Source organism: Oncorhynchus keta, chromosome 17 (genome assembly GCF_023373465.1).
Source record: "Oncorhynchus keta strain PuntledgeMale-10-30-2019 chromosome 17, Oket_V2, whole genome shotgun sequence".
Classification (NCBI taxonomy): domain Eukaryota; kingdom Metazoa; phylum Chordata; class Actinopteri; order Salmoniformes; family Salmonidae; genus Oncorhynchus; species Oncorhynchus keta.
Genome location: NC_068437.1, coordinates 23,406,161 through 23,433,357, shown reverse-complemented (window position 1 = coordinate 23,433,357; position 27,197 = coordinate 23,406,161). Strand labels below are relative to the sequence as shown.

The 27,197-nt window shown below is 41.9% G+C and overlaps 1 protein-coding gene across 12 annotated transcripts in view; it reads left to right on the top strand.

Moving 5' to 3' along the window:
- nup93 (nucleoporin 93) overlaps positions 1-27,197 on the top strand; it is a 52,809-nt gene that overhangs the window by 19,939 nt on the left and 5,673 nt on the right. For 6 of the 12 annotated variants that reach the window (XM_052465718.1, XM_052465715.1, XM_052465719.1 and 3 more), the window contains exons 2-19: positions 692-893; positions 2,157-2,274; positions 14,520-14,582; positions 15,383-15,511; positions 18,825-18,899; positions 19,778-19,870; positions 19,996-20,135; positions 20,257-20,389; positions 20,779-20,936; positions 21,174-21,339; positions 21,688-21,781; positions 23,230-23,421; positions 23,659-23,785; positions 24,452-24,569; positions 24,747-24,863; positions 25,005-25,123; positions 25,328-25,445; positions 26,923-27,006. In XM_052465718.1, coding sequence (XP_052321678.1) covers positions 715-893; positions 2,157-2,274; positions 14,520-14,582; positions 15,383-15,511; positions 18,825-18,899; positions 19,778-19,870; positions 19,996-20,135; positions 20,257-20,389; positions 20,779-20,936; positions 21,174-21,339; positions 21,688-21,781; positions 23,230-23,421; positions 23,659-23,785; positions 24,452-24,569; positions 24,747-24,863; positions 25,005-25,123; positions 25,328-25,445; positions 26,923-27,006 — 2,223 coding nt within the window. In that variant the 5' untranslated portion in view covers positions 692-714. The remainder of the gene's footprint in view (positions 1-691; positions 894-2,156; positions 2,275-14,519; positions 14,583-15,382; positions 15,512-18,824; positions 18,900-19,777; positions 19,871-19,995; positions 20,136-20,256; positions 20,390-20,778; positions 20,937-21,173; positions 21,340-21,687; positions 21,782-23,229; positions 23,422-23,658; positions 23,786-24,451; positions 24,570-24,746; positions 24,864-25,004; positions 25,124-25,327; positions 25,446-26,922; positions 27,007-27,197) is intronic. The other 6 variants (XM_052465717.1, XM_052465712.1, XM_052465716.1 and 3 more) reach the window with 1 other exon arrangement.

Here is a 27,197-nt window from a genome sequence, read left to right as displayed (position 1 = left end):
AAAAGGGTAAGATTAGTTTGTACATGGTGTGGCCCGTGACAGATTAATAAACACTGATTTATATAGAACCAGTCCAGTGATCAGTCCTGGTCCGGACAACATAAGTACATACACATTACATACAGCCTTTAATTATTTTTAAGTAAAAAAGTTTTCATCAAGAATGTTTTGTGGTATCTGGAATGATTGATATCTGGAATCAGTCATTAGGCCTAAACAGCAGACAGTCACTGATTTGTTTAAATGACATGTTCCCAGCTAGGATTAGGATAGCTAGAAGTCAGATTGTTACAGGCTAACTCAGCCTTACTTACAGGTTAGGTACTTGTTGGTGTATTATAGAGAATTTTCGACCAACCTTAACTTGGCAATAGCCTACTTCCTCAATTCCCAACTTGGAAGAAGACAACAAATGCTTTAGAAAACGCTCTGTCAATAAAGTTAAAAAACAAAACATTGCTCCATGAAGTCATCCAACAATGTGTAGGCTGCCATATTGTCTATTTAAAATATTTTCTCATTGTTCTCTCATTGTTCTCTGTGCTATGCCAAACTGAACCGATCTAATAACTCCTATCAGCCAGCTGGAACAGAGTAATGGTTTGACTAGGTAGTATTTTTAATAGTTAGGCTAGAGTCATGAAGACTGCATGCCATTTAACCAATTATAGTTATATTTGTTTTAATCCAGCCTCTTGACTCCCAGTGGTTGCCATGGAAGCGGAGGGCTTTGGAGAACTCCTGCAGCAGGCAGAGCAGCTTGCAGCAGAGACTGAGGCCGTGTCTGAGCTTCCTCATGTTGAGAGGAACCTTCAGGAGATCCAGCAGGCTGGAGAGAGGCTACGCTCCCGCACCTTAACTCGAACATCACAAGACGCTGCTGACGTGAAAGCGTAAGTTCTCTCTTGGGTATCAGTCACTGATATTTTCTTATTGAGCACTGTTACATGCACACAATAATGATTGTGCATAGTCAGGTTAATATAATAGTTTGTTTAAAAGTTTACATTCTTTGCAAGAAGCACAATTTCTCTAATAATCCTTTTTATATGGACACATCTGAAATCAGGCTACTAATGGGACTTGTTATTTTGTGAAGACTATTTGATTCTGAGTTTGGACATATAAAGTTTGTATGTTTACTATTTCTAAGATGCATACTTTCAGTTTTTCCAAACTCACTTCACTTGTGCATAAGAGGAAGCATGCTCTGCCTGGTGCTGGCACATGTGCAGATCAAATACACCACTGGAACGCAGATGAAACTGTTATCATGTCCTAATAATTTCGAAAAGATTGTGCAGAAAATCAGGTGTTTTAAATCGGCTTATGCTTACTTTGATTATTACCGTAGGACTATTTAAGATAAGCAGAGTAAGGCGTTTACATGACTAATGCTATAATCAGTTTAATATCCAATTATGTGCATGTAAACACACTCATTGTAGAGATGATCTTCATAGTCTGATATTATTTCAAATCAGATTTGAAGTGTGGTCCTTTTCTAATAAACGTCTCTTTTATTATTTTATGATTTCCCCTGTCACGAATGAGTCTGAGGGTAGTAAAGATTTTGATGTTACCTGCACAAAGCTCATCATTATGACTGGCTATTATTCAGATGACAATACATATGACTGCTTGCAATTACGTGATCTTGTCACTATTTTGTGAGATAGTGGGCAGATGTTTCATCTTACATTGTCATCTGTATTTGTACTCTGGGACATCAAGTTTATGGGAGCTATCTTATGTTAGAGATGTTTAGCTCTGTGTTATGTTCTGCATTGCATTCAACTTACTTCATGCCCTATAGAGCAGGGGTCCTCAAGTGCTATTTGAGGAGGTCCAGTCACACAAATGTCCTAGATGGCGAAGGTTCAGATAGAAATTAATTTCTCGGCGTAGTAACGAACCCAACCCTCGCAACCAATGCGACCCCAAACTGTTCACACCCCTCTTTTTGCCGGAGAGAAAATGTAGCATTTTTAAGATACTTTCCTGCAATTCTACAAATCTTTCCATGTCTTATGTGTGTTTATATGATACCAGGGGTCGAAGCCCAACCAGACCTCGGTTCGCCCGTTGAGTATGGGGGGCTCTAGAGGATAGTCTACAAAACAAATGGAATTAGCTGTTTCCTCTGTTCCCTGTAGGTCCATCCTCCTTGGGTCCAGAGGCCTGGACATCTTCCACATCTCCCAGCGTCTGGAGAGCCTGAGTGCTGCCACCACCTTTGAACCTCTAGAGCCAGTGAAGGACACTGACATCCAGGTATTCACACTCTCTTTACGATTGTGGGGCTGTTTGAGCTTTTGGGCTACTTTTTCCATCCACACCTGTCCTGTTGTATGTCAGGACCTTCACTTTTTTGTTTTTCAGAGTCAAGGGCAGCCAGGCAGGTGATGGTAATTAATGGTTTATAGATTATGCTTTTAGTCAAACTGGCGGATTCATATCTGGTTCTGTTAATGTCACAGCTGAGGTTTACTGTGTAATGATTTTTATGCTAATAAGCAAAAGGCTGATGGATTCTGTTGGAGGATCATTGCAGTCTCTTGCTGGTGGGAGGATTAGAAATGTTTTCTGTCGAGGGAAAGATGTCTGACACGTGTATAGTGTCCAAATCTCTACTCATCATTCTGTAGCCTATATCAAACCCACTGCCTGAAATGCTGAGTTTGATGTTTAAATGCATTCACAAAAGTTAACACAACATCCTTTGATCTTAATTATCTTCGGCCTATTTGATTCAAATTGGTGACTATGTAGGGTTGTAAAATTTCCAGAAATCCTGGTTGGAGGATTCCTGATTTTCCCTTCTGATTCTTAATCGTCCAACGGAGGAATTTTGCTTGCATCAGAATTGGATTAATTGCTCTGCCTCAACTGATAAAAAATTCATTTAATAGAGCATTAATAAGATTCATAACTACCACATGTTAATATATTTAGAGTTGAAATAGGTCAAATGTCAATAGGGCTAATTTCTCAGAACATTTTTAGTAGGAATGATGGTATTCCAAATTGCGGATAAAGATAGTTATTGCTTACACGAATTTGGGCTCTAAGCCCTCAGACTCATGACTAGCGATTTGAAAAAAAAACATGGACAAATATTTGTGGACATTGTCATAATTATCAGAGGTCAGAAACAACCATACTTTTACTGGTTTCATATTATGGAATTACCCATTGATGTGATCTGTTCAGAACCAAATACATGGCATATTAGTGGGTTTCAAACCCTGTCCAGTGTTCTCTTGATCTGTGACTGTTATAGAGACCATGAGACCACACAGCCGTCAAACTGCTCAGGAAGGAGACACGTTCTGTCTCCTCGAGATGAACGTACTTTGGTGCGAAAAGTGCAAATCAATCCCAGAACAACAGCAAAGGACCTTGTGAGGATGCTGGAGGAAACGGGTACAAAAGTATCTACAGTGGGGCAATAATTTGCAAATAAATTCATTAAAAATCCTACAATGTGATTTTCTGGAATTTTTTTCTCATTTTGTCAGTCATAGTTGAAGTGTACCTGTGATGTAAATTACAGGCCTCTCTCATCTTTTTAAGTGGGAGAACTTGCACAATTGGTGGCTGACTAAATACTTTTTTGCCCCACTGTATATCCACAGTAAAATGAGTCCTATGTCGACATGACCTGAAAGGCCTCTCAGCAAGGAAGAAGCCACTGCTCCAAAACCGGCATAAAAACCCAGACTACAGTTTGCAACTGCACATGGGGACAAAGATCCTCTGGTCTGATGAAATAACAATAGAACTGTTTGGCCATCATGGCCACGGTTATGTTTGGAGGAAAAAGAGGCTTGCAAGCCGAAGAACATCAACCATGAAGCACGGGTGTGGCAACATCATGTTGTGGGAGTGCTTTGCTGCAGGAGGGAATGGTGCACTTCACAAAATAGATGTCTTCATGAGGGAGAAAAATTATGTGGATATATTGAAGCAACATCGCAAGACATCAGTCAGGAAGTTAAAGCTTGTTCGCAAATGGGTCTTCCAAATGGACAGTGAACCCAAGCGTACTTCCAAAGTTGTGGCAAAATGGCTCAAGGACAACAAAGTCAAGGTATTGCAGTGGCCATCACAAAGCCCTGACCTCAATCCTATTGAAATTTGTGGGCAGAACTGAAAAAATTGTGTGCGAGCAAGGAGTTCTACAAACCTGACTCAGTTTCACCAGCTCTGTCAGGAGGAATGGGCCAAAATCCACCCAACTTACTGTGGGAAGCTTGTTGAAGGCTACCTGAAATGTTTGATCTAAGATAAACAATTTAAAGGCAATGCTACCAAATACTAATTGAGTGTATGTACATTTCTGGCCCACTGGGAATGTGATGAAATAATTAAAAGCTGAAATAAATCATTCTCTAATATTACTGACATTTCACATTCTTAAAATAAAGTGGTGATCCTAAGACAGGGAATTTTTAAATGTCAGGAATTGTGAAAAACTGAGTTTAAATGTATTTGGCTAAGGTGTATGTAAACTTCAGACTTAAACTGTACATATAAGATAAAAAAAATAAGTATGTAAACATTATTAAAGTGACTGGTAGGGTTGCAAAGGATCAGAAACTTTCTGGTAAATTTCTGGAATTTTTCCGGAAATTTTCCATGGGAAGTTAAGAACTGGAATTTGGGGAATTTTGCTTAAATTCATCAAAAAAAGTTAGCTTATAACAGTGAAATGTTTTTGTGGGATACACATACGGCAATTCTAGGTCTTTTGGCATATTTTGATTAACCTCTTGCTCCTACCTGGCACGCAGGCGTCCCATCTAGAGCTCTGGAAATGCAAATGCGCTACGCTAAATGCTAATAGTATTAGTTCAAACTCAAACGTTCATTAAAATACACATGCAGAGTATTGAATTAAAGCTACACTCGTTGTGAATCCAGGCAACAAGTCACATTTTTAAAATGCTTTTCGGCGAAAGCATGAGAAGCTATTATCTGATAGCATGTAACACCCCAAAAGACCTGCAGGGGACGTAAACAAAATAATTAGCATAGTCGTCGCTACACAAACCGCACAAATAAAATATAAAACATTCATTACCTTTGACCATCTTCTTTGTTGGCACTCCTAGATGTCCCATAATCACTATTGGGTCTTTTTTTCGATTAAATAGGTCCATATATAGCCTAGATATTGATCTATGAAGACTGTGTGATAAACGGAAAAAAATAGCGTTTCATAACGTATCGTCATTTTTTAAAATTCAAAAAGTCGACGATAAACTTTCACAAAACACTTCGAAATACTTTTGTAATGCAAATGTAGGTATTAGTACACGTTAATAAGCGATACAATTCATCAGGAGGCGATGTCAATTCTATAGGTGTCTGTCTCGAAAAAATGTCTTGGAGAGAGCTCGACCAAAACATCCGGTCGGAGACCGGAGGGAATCGCTTCCCTTGATTCGGTTAGACCAAGAATCAAAGCTGAATCAAATGACAAGACTCTAGACCGCGTGTGGAAGCTGTAGGTACTGCAACCTCGGACTCATTTAATTCGGTTCACTTTGAACAATTCCTTGAAGTCGCGCATGGATATATATTTCCATTTTCAGTGATCAGATTTTCATGCACTTTTCGATGAAACGCATGTTCTGTTATAGTCACAGCCGTGATTTAACCAGTTTTATAAACGTCTGAGTGTTTTCTATCCACACATACTAATCATATGCATATACTATATTCCTGGCCTGAGTAGCAGGGCGCTGAAATGTTGCGCGATTTTTAACAGAATGTTCGAAAAAGTAGAGGGTTGACTTAACAGGTTAAACTATTCTCAATTCAATGGAATTGCAACCCTCTGCATGCACAGTGCTCGCTTACATCACATGTACAGCTGATTCTCAAGATCTTGCACACTAATGAGATGCTATTGAGCCCACACTACTACAGTGTATGAGCCGAGGTTTACATGTTTTCTGGTAATTTATGATTACAATACTGGGTGGGGTGAATATATTTTACATGACATGATTTGTTGTTAACTAGTAAAGAGTAGCCTACAGCAAAGTGTGTTTAAATAATTTCTAACTTGTTAACAATTTCTGACCAATACAAGATGGTAACAATTGGTGGCCATCTGGGCAAATTTTTGGCTTTTTGCTCCTGACAATGAGCCATCCTCAAAGAGGTTGGAAAGTGACAGTGACGATGAGGCCCCAGTCTGATGTTCAAGGGGTAGACATTGAGGAGGTCCAGGGAGAAGACATGGAAGCCTGAGAGGAAGACAGTCTAGAAACTAAAGTTAAGGTTATCATTTTACAGATGTATATTGAAAATGTTTTTGGGGGATGCGATGGATCATTGGGGATCATTCAATATTCCCTTTCTTTTGTTATTCAGTGAAATTGTCCCATGTGAAGAGTCAACTCATTTAATTAAAGTTCAATTCGTAACTAATTTGTATTTCTTTTCAATTGGAAGGATTTAATCATTTGCAATTGTCTACTTAAGATAAGGTAAAAGGTTTATGTTTCTGTCTCCAGATGATATGGGAAATATATCCAATGCAAAAACATCTATGTTTAAGTAGTATTAATATTAATTTGCATATAATCCCGTTAATTCCCATATATTCCTGTTAATTCCCACGGAAAGTTTCCACCTCTGAATATTCCCTAAAATGTGCAAACCTAGTGACTAGTGTTCCATTATTAAAGTGGCCAGTGATTCCAAGGGCAGCAGCCTCTAAGGTGCAGGGTTGGTTAACCTGGTGGAACCCGGCTAGCGATGGCTATGTAATGGTCTGATGGCTTTGAGATAGAAGCTGTTTTTCAGTCTCTTGGTTCCAGCTTTGATGCACCTGTACTGACCTCGCCTTCTGGATGAGGTCAGGAACTTCTCCACTGTGGTCCCATCAATGTGGATAGGGGCGTGCTCCCTCTGCTGTTTCCTGAAGTCCGCGATCAGCTCCTTTTTTCTGTTGACGTTGCGTGAGAGGTTATTTTCCTGGCACTGCTCTCCCGGGGTCATCACCTCCTCCCTGTAGGCTGTCTCGTTGTTGTAGGTAATCAGGCCTACTACCGTTGTGGAGTCTGAAAACTTGATGATTGAGTTGGGAGTGTGCGTGGCCACGTAGTCATGGGTGAACGGAGTACAGTACAGGAGGGGGTTGAGCACGCACCCCTGTGGAGCCCCTGTGTTGAGGATCAGCGAAGTAGAGGTGTTGTTTCCTACCTTCACCACCTGGGGGTGGCCCGTCAGGAAGTTCAGGACCCAGTTGCACAGGGTGGGGTTCAGACCCAGGGCCCCAAGCTTAATGATGAGCTTGGAGGATAATATGGTGTTGAATGTTGAGGTATAGTCAATGATTAGCATTCTTACATAGGTATTCCTCTTTTTCAGATGGGATAGGGTAGTGTGCAGTGCAATGGCGATTGTATTATCTGTGACTATTGGGTCAGTAAGCAAATTGAAGTGTCAGGTAAGGTAGAGGTGATATGATCCTTAACTAGCCCCTCCAAGCACTTCATGATGACAGAAGTGAGTGCTACGGGGCGATAGTCGTTTAGTTCAGTTACCTTTTCTTTCTTGGGTACAGGAACAATGGTGGCCATCTTGAAGCATGTGGGGACAGCACACTGGGATAGGGAGATATTGAATATGTCTGTAAGCACTCCAGCCAGCTGGTCTGCACATGCTCTGAGGACGGGGCAAGGGATGCCCTCTGGGCTGCCAGCCTCGCGAGGGTTAACACCGTTAAATGTCTTACTTACGTCGGCCACGGAGAAGGAGAGCCCACTGTCCTTGGAAGCGGGCCGCATCGGTGGCACTTTATCATCAATGCAGGCAAAGAAGGTTTTTAGTTTGTCCGAGAGGACGATGTCAGTGTGTCTGGTTTTCCCTTTGTCGTCCGTCTGTAGACTTTGCCACATAGGTCTTGTGTCTGAGCCGCTGAATTGCGACTTCACTATGTCTCTGCACTGACGTTTTGCCTGTTTGATTGCCTTATGGCGGTATTAACTACACTGTTTGTATTTGGCCATATTCCCAGTCACCTTGCCATGGTTAAATACGGTGGTTCACACTTTCAGTTTACCCGCAAATGCTGCCATCTATCCACAGTTTCTGGTTTGGGTAGGTTTAAAAGTCACAGTGGGTACAACATCTCCTGTACATTTCCTGACGACAATTGTGTTACATCAACGGATGATGTTTCTGCAAATCTGAAGCTATTTAGTGGGAACAGTCTCAGATGAGGAATAGAAGAGGAGGGGAATAATCTCCAGTCAGTATACAGTATGTTGAAATATAATAAGAAAAAGATGTTTAGCACCATTACTAAACAGTTATTCCATTGTGTTAGTGACCTTCAGACTGTAGGGCCGGGACGATACTAGTACTGCAATGTTTTTTCCATGAAAACACTCTTTGGTCCTTTAAAAACCTGCTATATGTAAAATATTGTGTGCTATAGCTTTGAAAATAAAAGCATGTGACTGGATGACAACATAATGTTTGTTTCCAACATTAGGGCTGTTTTCCGAAAGAAGTTAAATCAATTTTGTATTCTGTTTCCTTGCCACGATACTAACGGGTATCACGATACTGGTATCGTTCCGGCCCTAGAAGAGGCTGCCATCCTCTGGCCACTCCCAGACCGTCAAACTATAACATACAATGTTCTCTCTTGCTCTAAACTGGGTAAAAAGACATTGACACTACAATATTTATTTTATCAGTGTTGATAATATTGCAAGATCAAATGCATTGATTATCTTGTTCTAGATGAGGTTGCATCCACACCATAAGAAAATTATGATTCCAATTAGGCCTTTAACATGGGCTGAGTGGGTCTCTGAGCGGGGATGGGAAGGCCACAGACAGTCGAGGAATGAGTGGGGTGTTGTATTGATCTCCTCATTTTCTGATGACCCCAGTGCTCCCTCTCCATAATCTTCAACCTGACGTGTGGTGGGCCCGCCGGGTGGAGCCTTGGTTTTACTGGAAGTGCACTTAGCCTCTTGGCAGGATTTAACCAGGCCCTTTTAGCTGGACTCAGTTGAGTGCTTGGGCCAGACACAGTGGGAAGTGGCTGGCCTTCTACTGTACTGTACTCCCTATCCACTATGCATAGTTGTATTTCTGTCTATTTTTCACATGATAGTTTTCATAGGCAATTAATGGGACATGCGTTTTGGAAACCTATGTGGCCTTGCTGTATAAAGCCACAATTACTCTCACATTACTGGTGGCTCATGTGTTAACCTCAAGGGCAGGGAGCCTTTGTAAAGGTTAGTCAAGGTACAGAAAAGCTATTAGATTGATTGTTCTCAAACTGGGGGACAATGAAATTCACTTTTCTCAAATAGCCTATGTTACAATACAAACTGTGTGTTCCTTGATTGCTAAGTAATCTATCTGTCATACCTAGCCTATGTATTGCCAACCTTTGAGCTATTCATTGATCACGACAATTAGGCCAGGAAATTATACTTGTATGTAGTATATGAGGTGGTACTGATTTGACATTCTCCCCATTGTCTGCACTGCATCCATGGCTTGGTCTCTTCAGTAGCCTAGGCACTGGTGATAATATCGTGTGGTGTTTTTTACATTGAGCGTGATTGCACTGTGTAGTACTTACTGTATGTTCATGTGCTGAAGGGTTAGCTTGGCTAACACAAAGGAAAAGCTGGATGCTGATGAGGCGTAGCCTCTATCTCTATGTGGGTGGCTCAGAGAGAGGAATTGAGGTGTGAATGATGTCTGTAGTATACATGGTTGCGAATGCATATCATTTATGTAGCCTACTCTGCATTTTTGGCCATTTGTTATATCTGTATGTGTTGATGTGGGTCGCATCAGTGAGGATGGAGACAAAAGAAAACTATTTGAGGGTGAGAAAGGGGTGATAGAAATAACCAAGGGAAGGATGGAGAGAAAGAGGAAGAAATAAGAGAAACTATGGACAGAATAAAACCCAAAGGAAAATAGAATAGGAGTGAGAGAGAGGAAAAAGAGTGGAATGATAAAATGGCAGAGAAGTATTTCTCTCCTGCTCTGTTTCTCTATTCCATCTTTTTCTGCTCCTCCTGTCTCTCCCTCCCCCTCTTTCTCTGAGAGCAGCTATAGTGATGGCATGCATTCTCTTGACAGAGTCTGATAAGCGCAGCTGCTGCTACAGCAGACTTTGGGAAAATAGCTTCACATGTGCAGCCTGTGTCTTGGTCTGTGCAGCCGTGGACTCGGTGTATACCCCCCTGAGAAGCCACTGCACCCTTCTCATTAACTAAACATGACTCTTAAGAGGATTATTAGCCCACTTTCTGGACAGGATGTCGGAAGCCATCAGCAGAGGGAGAGAAAATCCATTACATTAATTGCATTGCGCTGGGGGAGGAGGGAAAAAGAGTATGATGCATATGTATAAAAGGAAGAAATGAGTGGTACTGAGAGAAGAGGACAGCAGGGATGCTGGAAAGAAGCAGGCGGCGGGGAAGGATCTACTGATGGAGAGGGAAGACCTGTGAGGTTGAGTGATCACTCCTCCTTGATCCCCCCCTGTGTCTGAGGGATGACTTGGTACAGTCCTCCAACAATAAAACAGCCTACAGTAACCCTTCATGTGGTACATATCTGGGTTCACACCGGTGGCCCACATTGCGTGAGGAAGGTGCAGCATCTGCGATGCCAGCCCGTCGGAGGGTCCGAAAACGCCCCAGAATGGCTCCGGCTCAATTCTTCAGCTGGAGAGATGGGGCAGTGTGTTTAATGTCAGGCAAAGGTCTGTCTACGCCTGGCTACCTGCGCCTCTTCTCTCTCCCTGCCTAGCAGGCAGAGCCACAGCATGAGTAAGTATTACATCCACACACAGACCCACTGCGCTCATACATCTGCTCTGTCTGTGTGAAGATCTGTCTGTCACCTTCTTTTTACTTTTCCTTGCTTCCTGTCACTCTGTCTGTGACTATGGTGATGATAAAGATGATTATGGTGGTGTTCACTTAAATGAATGCTTATTCTCTACACAGGAAGTGGTGGCACAAGGGTGGGGTTTCACCTCCCGTACTCCACTCATTGTCTCACAGTAAATGAAGATGAGCTGCAGGTTTTTAGCTACTGACCTGTCACACGTAGTTTTTTTATTTTCTCTGTGGAACTGCTGAGCAGCATTACACTAAGGGAAAATGTTGAAACAGAATTTAACAAATCCAGATGACAGATAATTTATTTTAAGATGTTATAGAATGCTTTCTGTTTGTGGTGGTGTAATCATGTGCAGACAGTACAATTACGATAATTAGTGAATTAAAAATGCATCATTTTTGAACCCGTAGATTGCTTTAGACTGCTCGTTTGACCGAGCCATGCCATGTATGTGCGCATGTATGTGACACGTATCGGCATCGTGTTATGGAGCATGTGTAACGTGTGTATTTGTTCCTATGCAGTACCTTTTTATTTTCTCGAGTTCTACTTTAGTAAACAATAGTGAATGTTTTCTGTTCTTGCAAAACCTAAGCAGTATACGCTATACAAATTGTGAGGGACAATGCAATTATCTAGAAGGTTCTAGAGATTCAGACACGCTGGCTATATTGGGTTACATACTGCATATGTATATTTTCCTGGATAAATGCCATGAATATAAGATCCAGGGAGTTTACAGCTTCTTTGTGCGTTACTCATGGAGTTTACAGCTTCTATTGTTGCCTAAATATGAAATGATGGCCTACAGTGTATGATTTCAATTAAGGTTTATTTGGAAATGCATTAATTGGTGAAAATGCGGATAAGTTCCCCCTCCCTTTTGGACCCTTCGCTTACTGGAAACCATAGACTGAAACGCATTATCCGTTTTATTCTTCACACAGTGCCACATCATTAGGAATGTATACATTTATTCAGATTTCTCCTCTTTGTATGTCTTGCTGTGTGTGGAGACATGACCTGAGCTCTCCTGGTATATAAATAGCTCCATTGTCAGCTCCTAGGGTGCAAACTGGGTAGAACCTGTTTCATATGGAGAGCAGAATCTCCTGAGGGGGGCGCTCCTCTCTGCCACAGACGACAGGAGGATGGGAGGACCCAGCACAATGACTGAGCAAGAAATGTAATTGGCAAGATACAGCAGGAAATCATCCTTTTGATTTATCTATTGAATAGAGGATAGTTAGTGCTCTTGTGATACTGAAAAGCCCCCCCCCCCCCGGCTCTCTCCGCACTGTGCATTTACTCTTGTCATTTGACGGTCGGCTGCTGAAGAAGTAATAAGTCAATGATAATTTATAGCTGTCAGTCAAGACGCGGACGGCTGCCACTCTGATGTCTGGTGATGCGATGGAGTGGACAGACAGGGGCGAGGGTTTGAGCCTGTGGCAAGGGGGAGGGCTGTGGTGCTGAAGCAGCTGTGAGGGGGAAGGGAGATGCTGCTCCGTCCGTCCTGGAGATGACGGGCGCCAAGACTGAGACGGTTTGCAGGAAAAGGCCCATTATCTGAAAGAATGCATAGGCTGCTATATATTATTATATATCCTGTTGTAGGCTTAGTTTTGCTCTTTTTTTTTGTTGCCTAGTCTGCCGTTTCTGAATGTTCACATTTCTATAGTATCTCCTAATGTTAGACGAGGAAGTGTACATGTGTGCCTGCAGGCCTTAGCCCCCATGTCATATTTTAAAATCACTATGTCAAATGTATCACTTTTTTCATGAAAATAGCTCCAAATATAGATTTGACCATTTATTTTAATGAGCTTCCTTTGGCTATTGAAATGCTCAGTCCGATCGTGTTGATACAAATGTAAATATATTTACATACTCAGCCCTGATTGGAGTATAGTATCGTCTAATCGTCTAGAGCCTACACTGCTTACCCTTTCAAAGTAGCAGCATACATATGCAAATAAAATATTACTGGTCATTGGTCAGACTAATTAGATCAGATTGTGATGTGCTTTGGGCCAAAAACTTTATTCCCCCTCAACAGGCGTTTTTTATTTATTCAAAAAGCTCTAAAAGGGTATTATCATTTCTACAATTTCAGTGGTATTTCAACCTCCTAGTGTGAAAATAAAATAACACATTAAAGAAGTTAAATCACTTTTTGCACTGGATTGCCCCTTTAATCGCAGACTCAAGTATGACTTTACCCTATTCAGCTTTGAAAATGTCACGTCTGCATAAAAGGTCATTCCTCTCTAAAAGGCATGAGACTGTCTCTTATTTAACCGACTTATGGAATATGGAAAGCAACTATAGGCTAAATTATCTGATTTTTAGGGCAAGTTAGTGTCCTCACATTGGAAGGGTGTGGCCGGTGTTTAGCCTAGATTATATTAAGACATTGTCCAGTATCACAGAGGATGGGCTTAGTGAGAGTGACATCCATTGTGATGACTGTCAGTGTCTTATCAGGGTATCTGTGTCATTGTGGCAGGCTGGTGGCCACTATGCGTCAAAGTCATGGGCTTGGCTTTGGTTACTCACAATCCACAATGGATCTGTGGATGATTTCATCACCACCATTTGGCATACAGTAAGCTAGCTCTTATTCTTGCCCATAGTCAACCCCACCCTGATTTAGATGCATTGACCCCTCCACCACCGCCCTGTTCTACATCTTTGCTGTATGTGTGGGTGTGTGAGTTTCATTCCCCCTGCCACTCTGGCTGCCTGGTGCAAGCCTACAGCTCTACTCTGAGGGCGGTTCTGCCTGTTCTGGGTACAAAATGTTTTCTCTTCGTGCATCGAAGGGAGCGGAGGCTGTTTCTCTGCCCTCCAAAGTGTACATTAATTAGCTTACTCTGTAAGTGATGAGCACAGTCTACAGTGTGCAAATTTGCTCATTAACCTCATTATGCTGTTAACTTGAGAAAACAAGAGGTCACTTTTAGGTGTGTAGGTATTGTAACCGCAATAGTACTGCCATTTTTGGTGGGTACTGAAATGCTTGCTATATCACAATTTTGACCGCAGACGGACATTGTACATTTTAGTCTTTAAGAAGCATCCATCCTCCAACACTTGTATATGATGTTAGCCAGTTGAATGTAGATGCTGATGAATGTCAGCCCACTGGAGTTTATTCCCTAAGGAAATTGAAAATGGGATGATATGGGGACAAAGGGCCAGGTGCTGTGAGTCTAATCGGCTGGTGCTTATCAGTCAGGCTGTTGAAATAACTGTAAAATGCCTTGATGGGCTCTGGGTTTTTGCTCTGTTGAACTGTTTGGGATTGGTAGATGGGCTGGAGCTGTATAGAATGAGCATGAAAATGTCTTAACGCTTGAGAAGATATGTAACAGAAGTTATTTCTGAATGTTTAGAATGTCAGGTCTGGAGGAGGCTTCTACGGGCTACGCCCTGATTGTTAGCTTCTCCCATTTTTAGCACAGCGATCACGATAATGATAGTTCTTTCTTCTCCTTAGGAGCCCTTGCAGCTAGCGTCTTGCAGGAGCCGTGTATGTGTGTGTGGTCAAGTGGAAAGTAGGCTAGATTCGGTCTAACCTCCAGCCATTTCTCTCCTTCCAGGGCTTTCTGAAGAATGAGAGGGACAATGCGCTGCTCTCTGCCATCGAGGAGTCACGTCGCAGGGTAGGTGGCACACTCTCCTCTGACTAGTTGCCATGACCACACCCTCATTGCACCCCATGTCCACATCTAATAATCCCAGTTGTTTTACATTTTCTTTTACATACCCGATGAATAGATGGGACAGATATGTTTCGGTCATAGATTGTATCTCCTAACTTTACTCTCTGACAGCTTGGCATACCTAATTTTCAAATACGTACGCTATATTTTCAATCAGTCTCACACTTTTGAATAAAAATAATAAACCCATACCCTCGGTTGCCAATCATGATTTGCTCACCTTGTTCCGATTAAACCCTTAGCCTATTATCTTTCTAAAATGGTTTCCTCTGCATGACTTCAGAGCGGCTTTAATTAGGAACCGTTCCAATTATCATCCTCTGTCCCGGTGGGAATGAGATAGAATCCAGAGACCTTGTCTATTTCTTGTCTAATCTGTTCTTGGCTAAATCTGGACCAGCCATGAATGCAGACCCATTTACCTTCACAATCCCATCCCTCCACACACCCAGGCATCACAGGGCGTGACCCAGTTTGAAGAGCCCGCCCAAGTCCAAGATCTCACTTTCACTGTGTGGGGCCCCAGGATACCTGCATGGGTGACTGTGGTGATTGGAGGTGTTTATTGTGCATAGATATCTCTCATGACGAGAGGTTTTGCAGTGTTAGCCATTTTTAACAAATCACAAGGTCTCTATCCCATTTATGCAACCTAGCCTGGTTCTCTCAAATTCTTTCAAATTGTTCTGTCCAAGTTACATTTTTCTTTTTCTCTCTCACATGTTCTTGTTTTCTGTCAGACGTTCCTCTTGGCAGAGGAGTACCACCGCGAGTCCATGCTGGTTCAGTGGGAGCAGGTGAAGCAGAGAGTATTGCACACCCTGTTGGGAGCAGGGGAAGATGCTCTGGACTTCAGCCAAGACATAGAGGTCAGTCTCCAGATATCATTTTTATACTTAATATATGATTTGCAGACATTTAGAAAAATACACACTTGTCAAAAACTGATACTAACCCACATGGATGTTGCGAAATTCAATAACCGCCTCCAATTTGCAAAAATTTCCATAAAAAATGGATACGTTTCCAAAAAAAAAGATATGGAAAGTACTCCTGTTTTTAATAATGGATGAACAAAAGCCACATTCGGCTTTGGTTTTCCAACATGTTATCGGTCTTTACCAAAGCAAGCTTGGTTTTATGCAGACAGCTTTGTTTAGGAAAACCTTCAGGGCTCCATCTACTGTATTTAGCACAGTAGCTACTTTGCTTTCCTAAACTGTAGCTCTGGCACATTCTCCAGTGTGTGTAGGAGTTGACACTTGGATTTTGGGGGGATTTTGTCCTTTTCTGTGCTTATTGCATTATTATCCAACAGTTCAATTGTCCATGTCTGACCTGCTGTTCACTCCCTATGTCAGAAACACACCCTCTACTGTGTTCAGTTCTTGCTCATATGCTCCCCTCTTATAATGCCATGTCTCATACAGCCTTATACTGCATTATACCATGGCATTCTTGAATACTTGTTTCTGATTGGCTTGAAGGGCATTCTAGAGCATGCATTATTTCCTTGTAACGTGCTGTATATTTGCATGGTAGAATTCAATGGCTATAGTTCTTACATGTTCTATGTTTGAACTGCTTTTGAAAGCAAAAGTCTAATTAAAAACATTGGCATTGTTGAATTAGATTTTCATAATGGCAAGCTAGGACTGATGGTTTGTTTAGCTAAACAAGCAAGTCTGTTTGGTTATCACGGCAACTACTGCAGCTATCTAGCAAACTTGCTCGCTACTTCGGTGGATTTTGAACACGTTTTTAGTGGAACATGTGCACATTTCTACTGGCAAATGAACACATTTCTACTGTCAAATAAGCAAATGAACGCATTTCTACTGGCAAATAAGCAAATGAACACATTTCTACTGTCAAATGAACACATTTCTACTGGCAAATGAACACATTTCTTTCTACTGGCAAATGAACACATTTCTAGTGGCAAATGAACACATTTCTAGTGGCAAATGAACACATTTCTAGTGGCAAATGAACACATTTCTAGTGGCAAATGAACACATTTCTAGTGGCAAATGAACACATTTCTACTGGCAAATGAACACATTTCTACTGGCAAATTAACACATTTCTACTGGCAAATAAGCACAAATGAAAACATTTCTACTGGCAAATGAACACATTTCCACTGGCAAATAAGCAAATTAACACATTTCTAGTTGGCAAATGAATTTCTAGTTGGCAAATGAACACATTTCTACGGACAAATGAACACATTTCTACTGGCAAATGAACACATTTCCACTGGCAAATGAACACATTTCCACTGGCAAATGAACACATTTCCACTGGCAAATAAGCACATTTCCACTGGCAAATAAGCAAATGAACACACTTCTACGGGCAAATGAACACACTTCTACGGGCAAATGAACACACTTCTACGGGCAAATGAACACATTTCCACTGGCAAATAAGCACATTTCTACTGGAAAATAAGCAAATGAACACATTTCTACTGGCAAATGAACACATTTCCACTGGCAAATGAACACATTTCTACTGGCAAATGAACACATTTCCACTGGCAAATAAGCAAATAAACACATTTCTAGTGGCAAATGAACACATTTCTAGTGGCAAATTAACACATTTCCACTGGCAAATAAGCAAATGAACACATTTCTACTGGCAAATGAACACATTTCCACTGGCAAATAAGCAAATAAACACATTTCTAGTGGCAAATGAACACATTTCTAGTGGCAAGTGAACACATTTCCACTGGCAAATAAGCAAATGAACACATTTCTTTCTAGTGGCAAATGAACACATTTCTTTCTAGTGGCAAATGAACACATTTCCACTGGCAAATAAGCAAATGAACACATTTCTTTCTAGTGGCAAATGAACACATTTCTTTCTAGTGGCAAATTAACACATTTCTTTCTAGTGGCAAATTAACACATTTCTTTCTAGTGGCAAATTAACACATTTCTTTCTAGTGGCAAATTAACACATTTCTTTCTAGTGGCAAATGAACACATTTCTTTCTAGTGGCAAATGAACACATTTCTTTCTAGTGGCAAATGAACACATTTCTTTCTAGTGGCAAATGAACACATTTCTTTCTAGTGGCAAATGAACACATTTCTTTCTAGTGGCGAATGAACACATTTCTTTCTAGTGGCAAATGAACACATTTCTAGTGGCAAATGAACACATTTCATTCCACTGGCAAATGAACACATTTCCACTGGCAAATAAGCAAATGAACACATTTCCACTGGCAAATAAGCAAATGAACACATTTCCACTGGCAAATAAGCAAATGAACACATTTCCACTGGCAAATAAGCAAATTAACACATTTCTAGTTGGCAAATTAACACATTTCTAGTGGCAAATAAGCAAATGAACACATTTCTACTGGCAAGTGAACACATTTCCACTGGCAAATGAACACATTTCTAGTGGCAAATTAATTTCTAGTTGGCAAATGAACACATTTCTACTGGCAAATTAACACATTTCTAGTTGGCAAATGAACACAATTCTACTGGCAAATAAGCAAATGAACACATTTCTCGTGGCAAATGAGCAAATGAACACATTTCTACTGGCAAATAGGCAAATGAACACATTTCTACTGGCAAATAAGCAAATGAACACATTTCTACTGGCAAATGAACACATTTCTATTGGCAAATGAACACATTTCTGCTGGCAAATGTGTTAAATTATAGCCATGGTGTAAAAGGGATAATCAACTCGAGGTTCTAAGTGTTCTCTGGAAAATAATGCAACTCCGTGGAAAGTCAGTTCCACTCACACACCTTCCACGTCGTTCATGCTTTCCATAGAATGCATAGCCCCTCGTTGATTATCCCTTACCTAGACAAACCTCTACGTTGAACATACATTGTATGGGTGTGTCCCTTTTTGTTCTGAAGAATGCAAGGTCGATCTGGATAAATGTTTGTGCGTGTGCTTGCTCGCATTTAGAATGTGTCTGCATTCAAGCGTGAACTTTGTTCACAATGGCTTTCACGCTACATTGGTCATGACTTTACAATTATGAGCAACCAAGCGAACACTCTTCACTCTTCTTAGGTTTTTCATTTCCTTTATCATTTTTCTATTTAGTCAGAAATCACTTCTGTATTTTTACATTCACGTACATACGGTAGTCATGATTTGTCTCCCTGTGTGTCTGTGTTGCAGCCCAGCTTTGTGAGTGACGCAGGAGTTCCTGGACGGAGTGCTCTTGACAGCGTGGAGGTGGCCTATGGACGACAGGTCAGTAATTTGGCTTGACGCTGATTGCGCTGCAATAACGCTTAGAACGATTAGCCTGAGATACCTACAGTAAATGGCCCAAAAGGGAAGTGCAGTCCTCAATTAATCTAAGTGTTCAAAGATTTGAATCACCAAAACCCATCCTCTCTTGTGTATTTTACATATTTCCCTATGTTATGATTTTAGAGTTCAATAGGCTATAATACATCCAGTCAGCCTGGAGCTAAGTTCCCTGGAACCTTACTTTTGTGTGTATAAAGTAGTTGTTGTGGAATTGTTAGATTTCTTGTTAGATATTACTGCACTGTCGGAACTAGAAGCACAAGCATTTCGCTACACTATGTGTATGTGACCAATAAAATTTGATTTGATTTGACCTCGTGAGCTGAATGGAAGCACAGCCTCAGTCAAGATGCAGCTGCACTCTAGACCACTTCATAGTAATGGGGTCATGCTAAGCAAGGCAGCAACAGATCAGCTAAATTGATTTCGCTGAAAGAGCCAGGGCATGCTGGGTAATTTCTCTGCCCCACTGCACAGGTGTAGGATAGTCTGTCTCGTCCTCTCCAGTCTGTACATTCTGGGTGAAAGAGGAAAGAGTCTCCTGGTAAAAGAGGACATAATGTGTCGCCACATCACCTGCAGTGTCATCTTCCACAGGTCTTTGTGATCTCCTTTGATGACCTCCTGAATGTTTTTGTCCTTTTTGTTCTATTTTTCATCATCCATCACTTTACTATGCGATCGTAGCCCCCCCCGGGTGACTGGATTGTGGTGATCGGGTGGCATTAGTGCTGAAACAGTCGCCATTCAGTCTGTCAGCACTGATCAGTCTCCTCTGCTCCATCAGTGTTTTCTCTCCTTTTATTGTCCCTCAGATCTACGTTTTTAATGAGAAGATAGTGAATGGACATGTCCAGCCCAACCTGGGAGACCTCTGTGCCTCAGTGGCAGACAGCCTGGATGACAAGGTAAGTCCCTGCTGATCCACGTCTCCATTCCACATTATTATCCCCCCATCTGCAGACGTTAGTTGGTTCTTCTTCCCCTTCAATGGCTAGTTATTGCATTTTTATGAATGTATTTGTGTCTCCAGAATGTGTCGGACATGTGGTTAATGGTGAAGCAGATGACAGACGTGCTGCTGGTCCCAGCCAAAGACACGCTGAAGAGCCGCACGGCCTTGGACATGCAGATGGCTTTCGTCACGCAGGCCCTGCAGTTCCTGCAGAACAGGTCGGAGGAGGAGGACAGAACCATCAAATTAGAATGAACACTCCCTTAATGTATTATAAAACTACACTTGTGTAGTTAACCCCCCACACTAACATTTCTCTTTGTGTTTCCACTACGGTAGCTATAAGAACTACACCATGGTGACGGTGTTTGGGAACCTGCACCAGGCCCAGCTAGGAGGAGTCCCTGGCACCTATCAGCTGGTGCGCAGCTTCCTCAACATCAAACTGCCAGGGCCTCTGCCAGGCATGCAGGTACTGTACTGCCCCCACACTGCAGCACATCCTGCTAGAGACAACATCAGCGCTGTGCACAGCCTTACATAGCACTGTATTATTCAAGATGGTGTTTTTACTAAGTGTAGTGTAGATCCGTGTAGGGCTCCCGAGTGTCGCAGCAGTCTAAGGCACTGCATCTCAGTGCTAGAGGTGTCACTACAGACCCTGGTTCGATTCCAGGCTGTATCACACCCGACTGTGATTGGGAGTCCCATAGGGTGGCGCACAATTGGCCCAGCTTCGTCTAGGATAGGGTTTGGCCGGGATAGGCCGTCATTGTAAATATGAATTTGTTCTTAACTGACTTACCTAGTTAAATAAAAAACGATACTCACAGCTAAACTCAGCCGTGTGTGTTATAACAGGATGGTGAGGTGGAGGGTCACCCAGTCTGGGCTCTGATCTACTACTGCCTGCGCTGTGGGGACCTGGGCGCTGCCATGCAGGTGGTGAACCGGGCTCAGCACCAGCTGGGAGACTTCAAGACCTGGTTCCAGGAGTACATGAACAGCCCTGACAGACGGTAGGAACCTCACTCATACAGTGTACCTCCACTGTGTGTAGTCATCTGGTCTAGGTTCTCTGATTCACTTTCTCCTGCAACTTGAAGTGCTGTAACACCATGTCTCAGAACACCAAACCACCAGTGTGATTTGCTTTTCTCATATGAATAGAAACTAATCTGCTTAGTACTCCTCTCTCCAACCCTTTGTCTCTCTGTCTTAAGCTCTGTTTGACCTATGCTGTGTCCTCTCCTCAGCCTGGCCCCCGCCACAGAGAACAAGCTGCGTCTCCACTACCGCAGAGTGCTGAGGAACTGTGCTGACCCCTACAAGAGGGCCGTCTACTGCCTCATCGGGAAGTGTGACATCGCAGACAACCATGGAGAGGTGGCCGACAAGACCGAGGACTACCTGTGGCTTAAGGTGCTGTCTGAATACCAGTCTGTAGCATATATGTTAATATTACCAGTGTTCATGATACATAGTGCCTTAAACACAGCAATACTCCATTTACATTTTAGTCATTTAGCAGATGCTCTTATGCAGTGACTTAAAGGAACAATTAGAGTTAAGTGCCTTGCTCAAGGGCACCTCGACAGATTTGTCACCTAGTTGGCTCTGGAATTCGAACCAGCGACCTTTCAATTGCTGGCCCAACGCTCTTAACTGCTGCATTACCGCCCAGTTAGGGAGGATCAGGTAAAATAGGTTTGCCTCTTGTCAATACTCCCTGACATTAATGTAGACCTGTTCTGTCCACCCTGCCCACAGCTCAACCAGGTGTGCTTCGATGACGACGGCAGCAGTGCTCCTCAGGATAGACTGACATTGGCCCAGCTACAGAAACAGCTTCTAGAGGACTACGGTGAGTTCAGAACACTGCAGGATACATGACAGCCAGACTACTGAAGTGAAAATAGACCTGGATACTAATTCTGTTCTAAGAGAGAATACTGGCTAGGACTGGAGGACTCTTAGGGTTGGGCTGTATTCAGATTTGAGTACTTTAATACCGTTCCTGTAGCGTACTGGGGTATACAATATTACCAGCAGTGCATACGAGCACTATTTCTTTCCAAACGTTAAAACATGTATTTGATTTATTTTGACGCACATAACAAATTAGGCAGAAGGGATCTTGATCCAGGAGGGGATTGTTTGTCTCTGCTGTAACCAAGCTAGCCTCTTAGCTATCAAGTTAGCAAACCATACCTGCGTAGCTGGAGCCCTGAGATGGAGATGCATTATGAGGCACATTTTAGATAGTTATAAGCAGGGGCATCGTGGTATTGAAAATCATATTGTCTGTATTTCAAAATACCCCGATAGACGGTATACCGTCCAAGCCTCGACTTTTAAAGTAGAGTTGTGTAATGGCACCACTTCTCAGTCCCACCTGGGATCTGATCTGTTCGGATAAAGAAGTGCTTCATTGTTCACTCTTAGAGGTTCCAACTTTTCTTTAGTTTTATCCCAGAGGGAGGCAAAGCTCTCCCAACTGGAGGATGAGTCATGGCTTGTTATCTCTCTCATTTTAACACAGTGTATTAAAAGGTGACTGTGACTCATAGATAAGCCTGCTGCCTTTCAAAATGGCTGAGGTATTCATGTTTTCTTCCTATTCAGTTGAACATGAACTTCACTGAGAGGGATTAATGCAAGTTGATATGGAATAGTTTGTTTGAAAATGTTTTAATATTTGTAATACTGAGCAACTACAGGTGCCAAAATAAAGGAAACCCCAACATACAGTGTCATAAGAGGGCATTGGGCCACCACGAGCCAGAACTGCTTCAATGGACCGTGGTATGGATTCTACCAGTGTCTGGAACTTTGTTGGAGGGATGCGACACCATTCTTCCACGAGAAATTCCATAATTTGGTGTTTTGTTGATGGTGGTGGAAAACGCTGTCTCAAGCACCGCACTGGAGTCTTTCAATTGGGTTGAGATCTGGTGACTGAGAAGGCCATGGCATATGGTTTACATCTTTTTCATCCTCATCAAACCATTCGATGACCGTCGTGCCCTGTGGATAGGGGCATTGTCATCCCATGGAGGCATAGCAATGGTAGCCAAAATAATGGCCTGCCCAGCATTTTTATACATGACCCTAAGCATGATGGGATGTTAATTGCTTAATATACCTGCTTTCAATATACTTTTTATCCCTCATTTACGAAAGTGATTAAGTTGTTTTGGCAGTAAATTGCTGACTTTATCTATATTGAATTAACATGTTCTATATTCCATTTTCTTGTTGTGAATGTGATCCTAATGATTTAGTTTATTTCTGTTCCTTTCCAATCTGCAGGAGAGTCCCACTTCTCAGCCAGCCAACAGCCATTCCTGTACTTCCAGGTGCTGTTCCTCACGGCCCAGTTTGAGGCTGCTGTGGCCTTCCTGTTCCGGGTGGAGCGTCTACGCAGTCATGCAGTTCACGTGGCTCTGGTTCTCTACGAGCTACGGCTGCTGCTCAAGTCATCAGGGCAGAGCGCACAACTGTGTACGTCCTGTCAGGATACCTACCTGTGACTTTTCTCTACATTGACAATCAGTCATGTTCTACAAAGGATGTCTTAGTTCGCAGATATTGGAAGGAGACTTACTGTTGCATGAAGTATGTGGTCTTGATCATTAGGGATGCAAAGCTTGATTCCTTTTTAAAAAGGGGGCTTAATTTCTAGGTAAACATCATTGTAGTTTTGAAGCCGATACTTAGTGAATGTTTTCTACCTTTCAGTGAGTCAGGAAGCTGGGGACCCCCCTATGGTGCGTCGGCTCAACTTCATCCGGCTGCTCATGCTCTACACGCGCAAGTTTGAGTCCACAGACCCCCGGGAGGCTCTACAGTACTTCTACTTCCTACGGTACGTTACGCTACGTTGCGGCCATCCTCCTAACAGATGCTGTTCTCAGGTGAGGGAACCTCTTCTCTCCACCAGTCCACTGAATGTGAATAGGACTTGGAGGCATGGCTGTAGACTTCCTACGGTACGTTAAGCTTAGTCATGGGGGGAGTCGATACAGCTGCATATCTCAGTATTGTTTTGCTATTTGACTCCCAAGTATCTATTTGATTATTTATTTATTGCCACTGTAGGTAGCTTTATCTAGCATTAGTCGGCTGTACCTGCGCCAAAACTCCCAGTATTTTTCATCCTAAAGCTTGTTCTCCCTCTTCTTTTTAAATAGGGTGCCAACTTGTTTTCAGCACTTATTTCCATGACTGATCAAAGCCTTGTTTTCTCATGCTCTCTCTTGTCTTGCAGATATATGGTTAGCAATATGTTTGGAACATCAAATTGCAGTAATATCAAAATATGTAATCACAATGCATATGAATAACCCAGTGGGCCATGAATGATACAGAGGCTTTCACACATGCCTTTGGTTGGTTTACTCTTTCTATTCAGGTTCATTTTGATGAGAGCCTTCAGACCTCTATCATTATTTAAAAGATGTCATGTGTATATAATCATTCAGGTTGTTAATCAAATATGTGAATGTGTATCCTCTCTTCCTTTTGGACACAGGAATGAAAAAAACAACCAAGGAGAGAACATGTTCATGTGCTGTGTTAGCGAGCTGGTGATTGAGAGTCGAGAGTTTGACATGCTTCTAGGAAGACTGGAAAAAGATGGCAGCAGAAAGGTAATGGTCACGCCTTCATTTTCAATTTTGTTAATTATTATTTAACTCAGTTAAATATGATCCCTTTCGTGAAAGCATTTGTGGTCTTGCTGATTTTTCCATTGTGCTAGTGGAACCCCAGAACATTTCTATTCAGGCCGTTCAAAGAGCTGATTGTGAGTTGTGCTTCACCCCCAGCCTGGAGTGATAGATAAATTTGCCGGAGACACTCGAGCCATTATCACAAAAGTGGCGCTGGAGGCTGAGAACAAGGGCCTGTTTGAGGAAGCAGTAAGACTGTATGAGCTGGCCAAGGTGAGCAGAGCTTTGGGAAAGGTTGCGGTCAAGCTGTGCTAGTGGGTTTACTCAAGGTGGAGCTACAGGCTGGGTAGAGGAAGAGTAGGAAATAGTAAAATGTCACCTCACATTCCTCTGTTTTTCTCCTCTGATCTTTAGAATCCAGACAAGGTCTTAGAGCTGATGAACAGGCTGCTGAGTCCTGTTATCGCCCAAGTCAGCGCTGCCCAGTCCAACAAGGAGAGACTGAAGAACACTGCTGTTGCCATCGCTGAGCGGTACTATCCTTGCCATCTACTCTCACTCACATACTTACTGTGCATCATTTACATTCTGCATTGCCATTGAAATTAGATCATGTTTGATGTTGCATCATATAGGCTTACTGAAAGCAATTGTTAAAAAGACGAGTGGACCTCATCAAAAGTGGACCATTTAAGCCCAGTTCTAACTTTAGTGTGTGGTCTTGTTTTCTGACTCAGGTACCGGACCCAGGGTGTTGCTGGAGAGAAGTCTGCAGACAGCACCTTCTACCTGCTGCTGGACCTCATGACCTTCTTTGATGAGTACCATGCTGGAAACATAGACCGGGCCTACGATGTGAGTCTTATCACCCAGGGCTTCCTGCCTGATGACTTGCAATGCTGTTTATTCAGATGGCATTGAGAAGCTTTATGATAGCCTCCTCTCCTCTTAGATGTTAAGACTCCTATTTGGAGACTGGTTCTGAAGAACATTTTGGTGTACAAAGCTCTCTGTGAACATCATAGGGTCCGTGTCTTACAGTGCCAGAAATCCCCATCTATCTGCTCTCTGCTCCCACTCTCCCAGCAGAGCTGACTTGAAGTGTCAGGTTTCAGACCTGTCACATTTTCTTGCCCATCCAGACAAGGAACAATTTCCTGTGTCTGGGGAAACTCACATCTGTGCTTGCAATAGCGCACATGAAACGGGATAATTTAGTAAATGCAACAATAGTATATTGTCAGCCGGATTTAGAGCGCTCAACATGAAAATATACTAAATAATTGTGTATAATTAAACTAAGACCACTTTATCTTGGTCACAGACAGACAAAATCACTTTGTACTTGAAGTTGTAAGAAGTCTGCACACATTTGAATGGTGTCTCTGCGCCTCTTAGTGGACATTTTAAGAGAAAATTCTTTCTGCAGTTGTGAAATAGTTCCAATTTTGTACTGTCTGAAAGTTTGATCATATTTATTTTACAGTTATAAGAAATTCTAAAATCTTATAGTAAATTGTTTCTAATTTTATTGGAACTATTTTAACATTTCTGTAATTTCAAGCCCTATTGCCCCACTTTTTTGAATGGAAAACAATTATATATGATTTTTCATATTTTATTTGATAAAATATTGATTTTGGCCTTTACAACTAAAGCCCGTAGAAACTCATTGCATACACATTCATAAATGGCAAAAGAGCCAGTCAAAAAATGTATCTGTCCTAAATCTAGAAGATATATATATATATATAATTTTTTTTTTTTTTTTTTTTTTTTTTTTTATACATATTTATCCCCTTTTTTGGGGTAAGCACAAAGCTACCTTCATACATCCATTTGTTTTTAAAAAACGCTACCGGTTACCTTCAGATGAGTCCCTTGACACTTGTGGGGGTTGTAGATCAAAACGGAGAACGCCAATGTGAGAGTCTCCCCTTTCCATAATAGTTTTTAGGGCAAACCATTCGGACCCTACGAACGTTTTCCTGAAAAGGCTGATTTTCGGCATGTCTCATGGTCTGACAAACACCGTTCGTTCTACCTCTGCCACATTTCACTGCAGATGCTGAAGTTCGACAGTGGTGGATTGAGACGTATCCAATGCAAAAAAAAATCTCTAGTTTTAAACTGACGGATTTTGATGAGAATTTTTTGGTATGTAACTTCGATTGAAGCACCGACTCTAGGAGATAAAGGAAAGTCACCCTTTTTCAATGTTTTATCGTTTTTGTGTGTTTAGATGCACAAAAACGATATAACGTTTAAAATGGGTAAATCTTTAACTGTCCCTAACTCCTCCCCTCCAACTCTCTCTTTGTCTCTCTGTTAGGTGATGGAGAGACTGAAGCTGGTCCCTCTGAGTCAAGACAGTGTGGAGGAAAGGGTTGCTGCATTTCGCAATTTCAGTGATGAGGTGAGATATATATATATTAAGTAGGTGTGTCCAAACTTTTGACTGGTACTGTGTATATATGTACACAAGCAATCAATCAAATGTATTTATAAAGCCCTTCTTAAGCCCTTCTTAAGCACCTCAGGATTAAATGTCAGTTGGCTTTTCATAGCCGATCATTCAGAGTATCTCTACCGCCGCTCTTGCTGTCT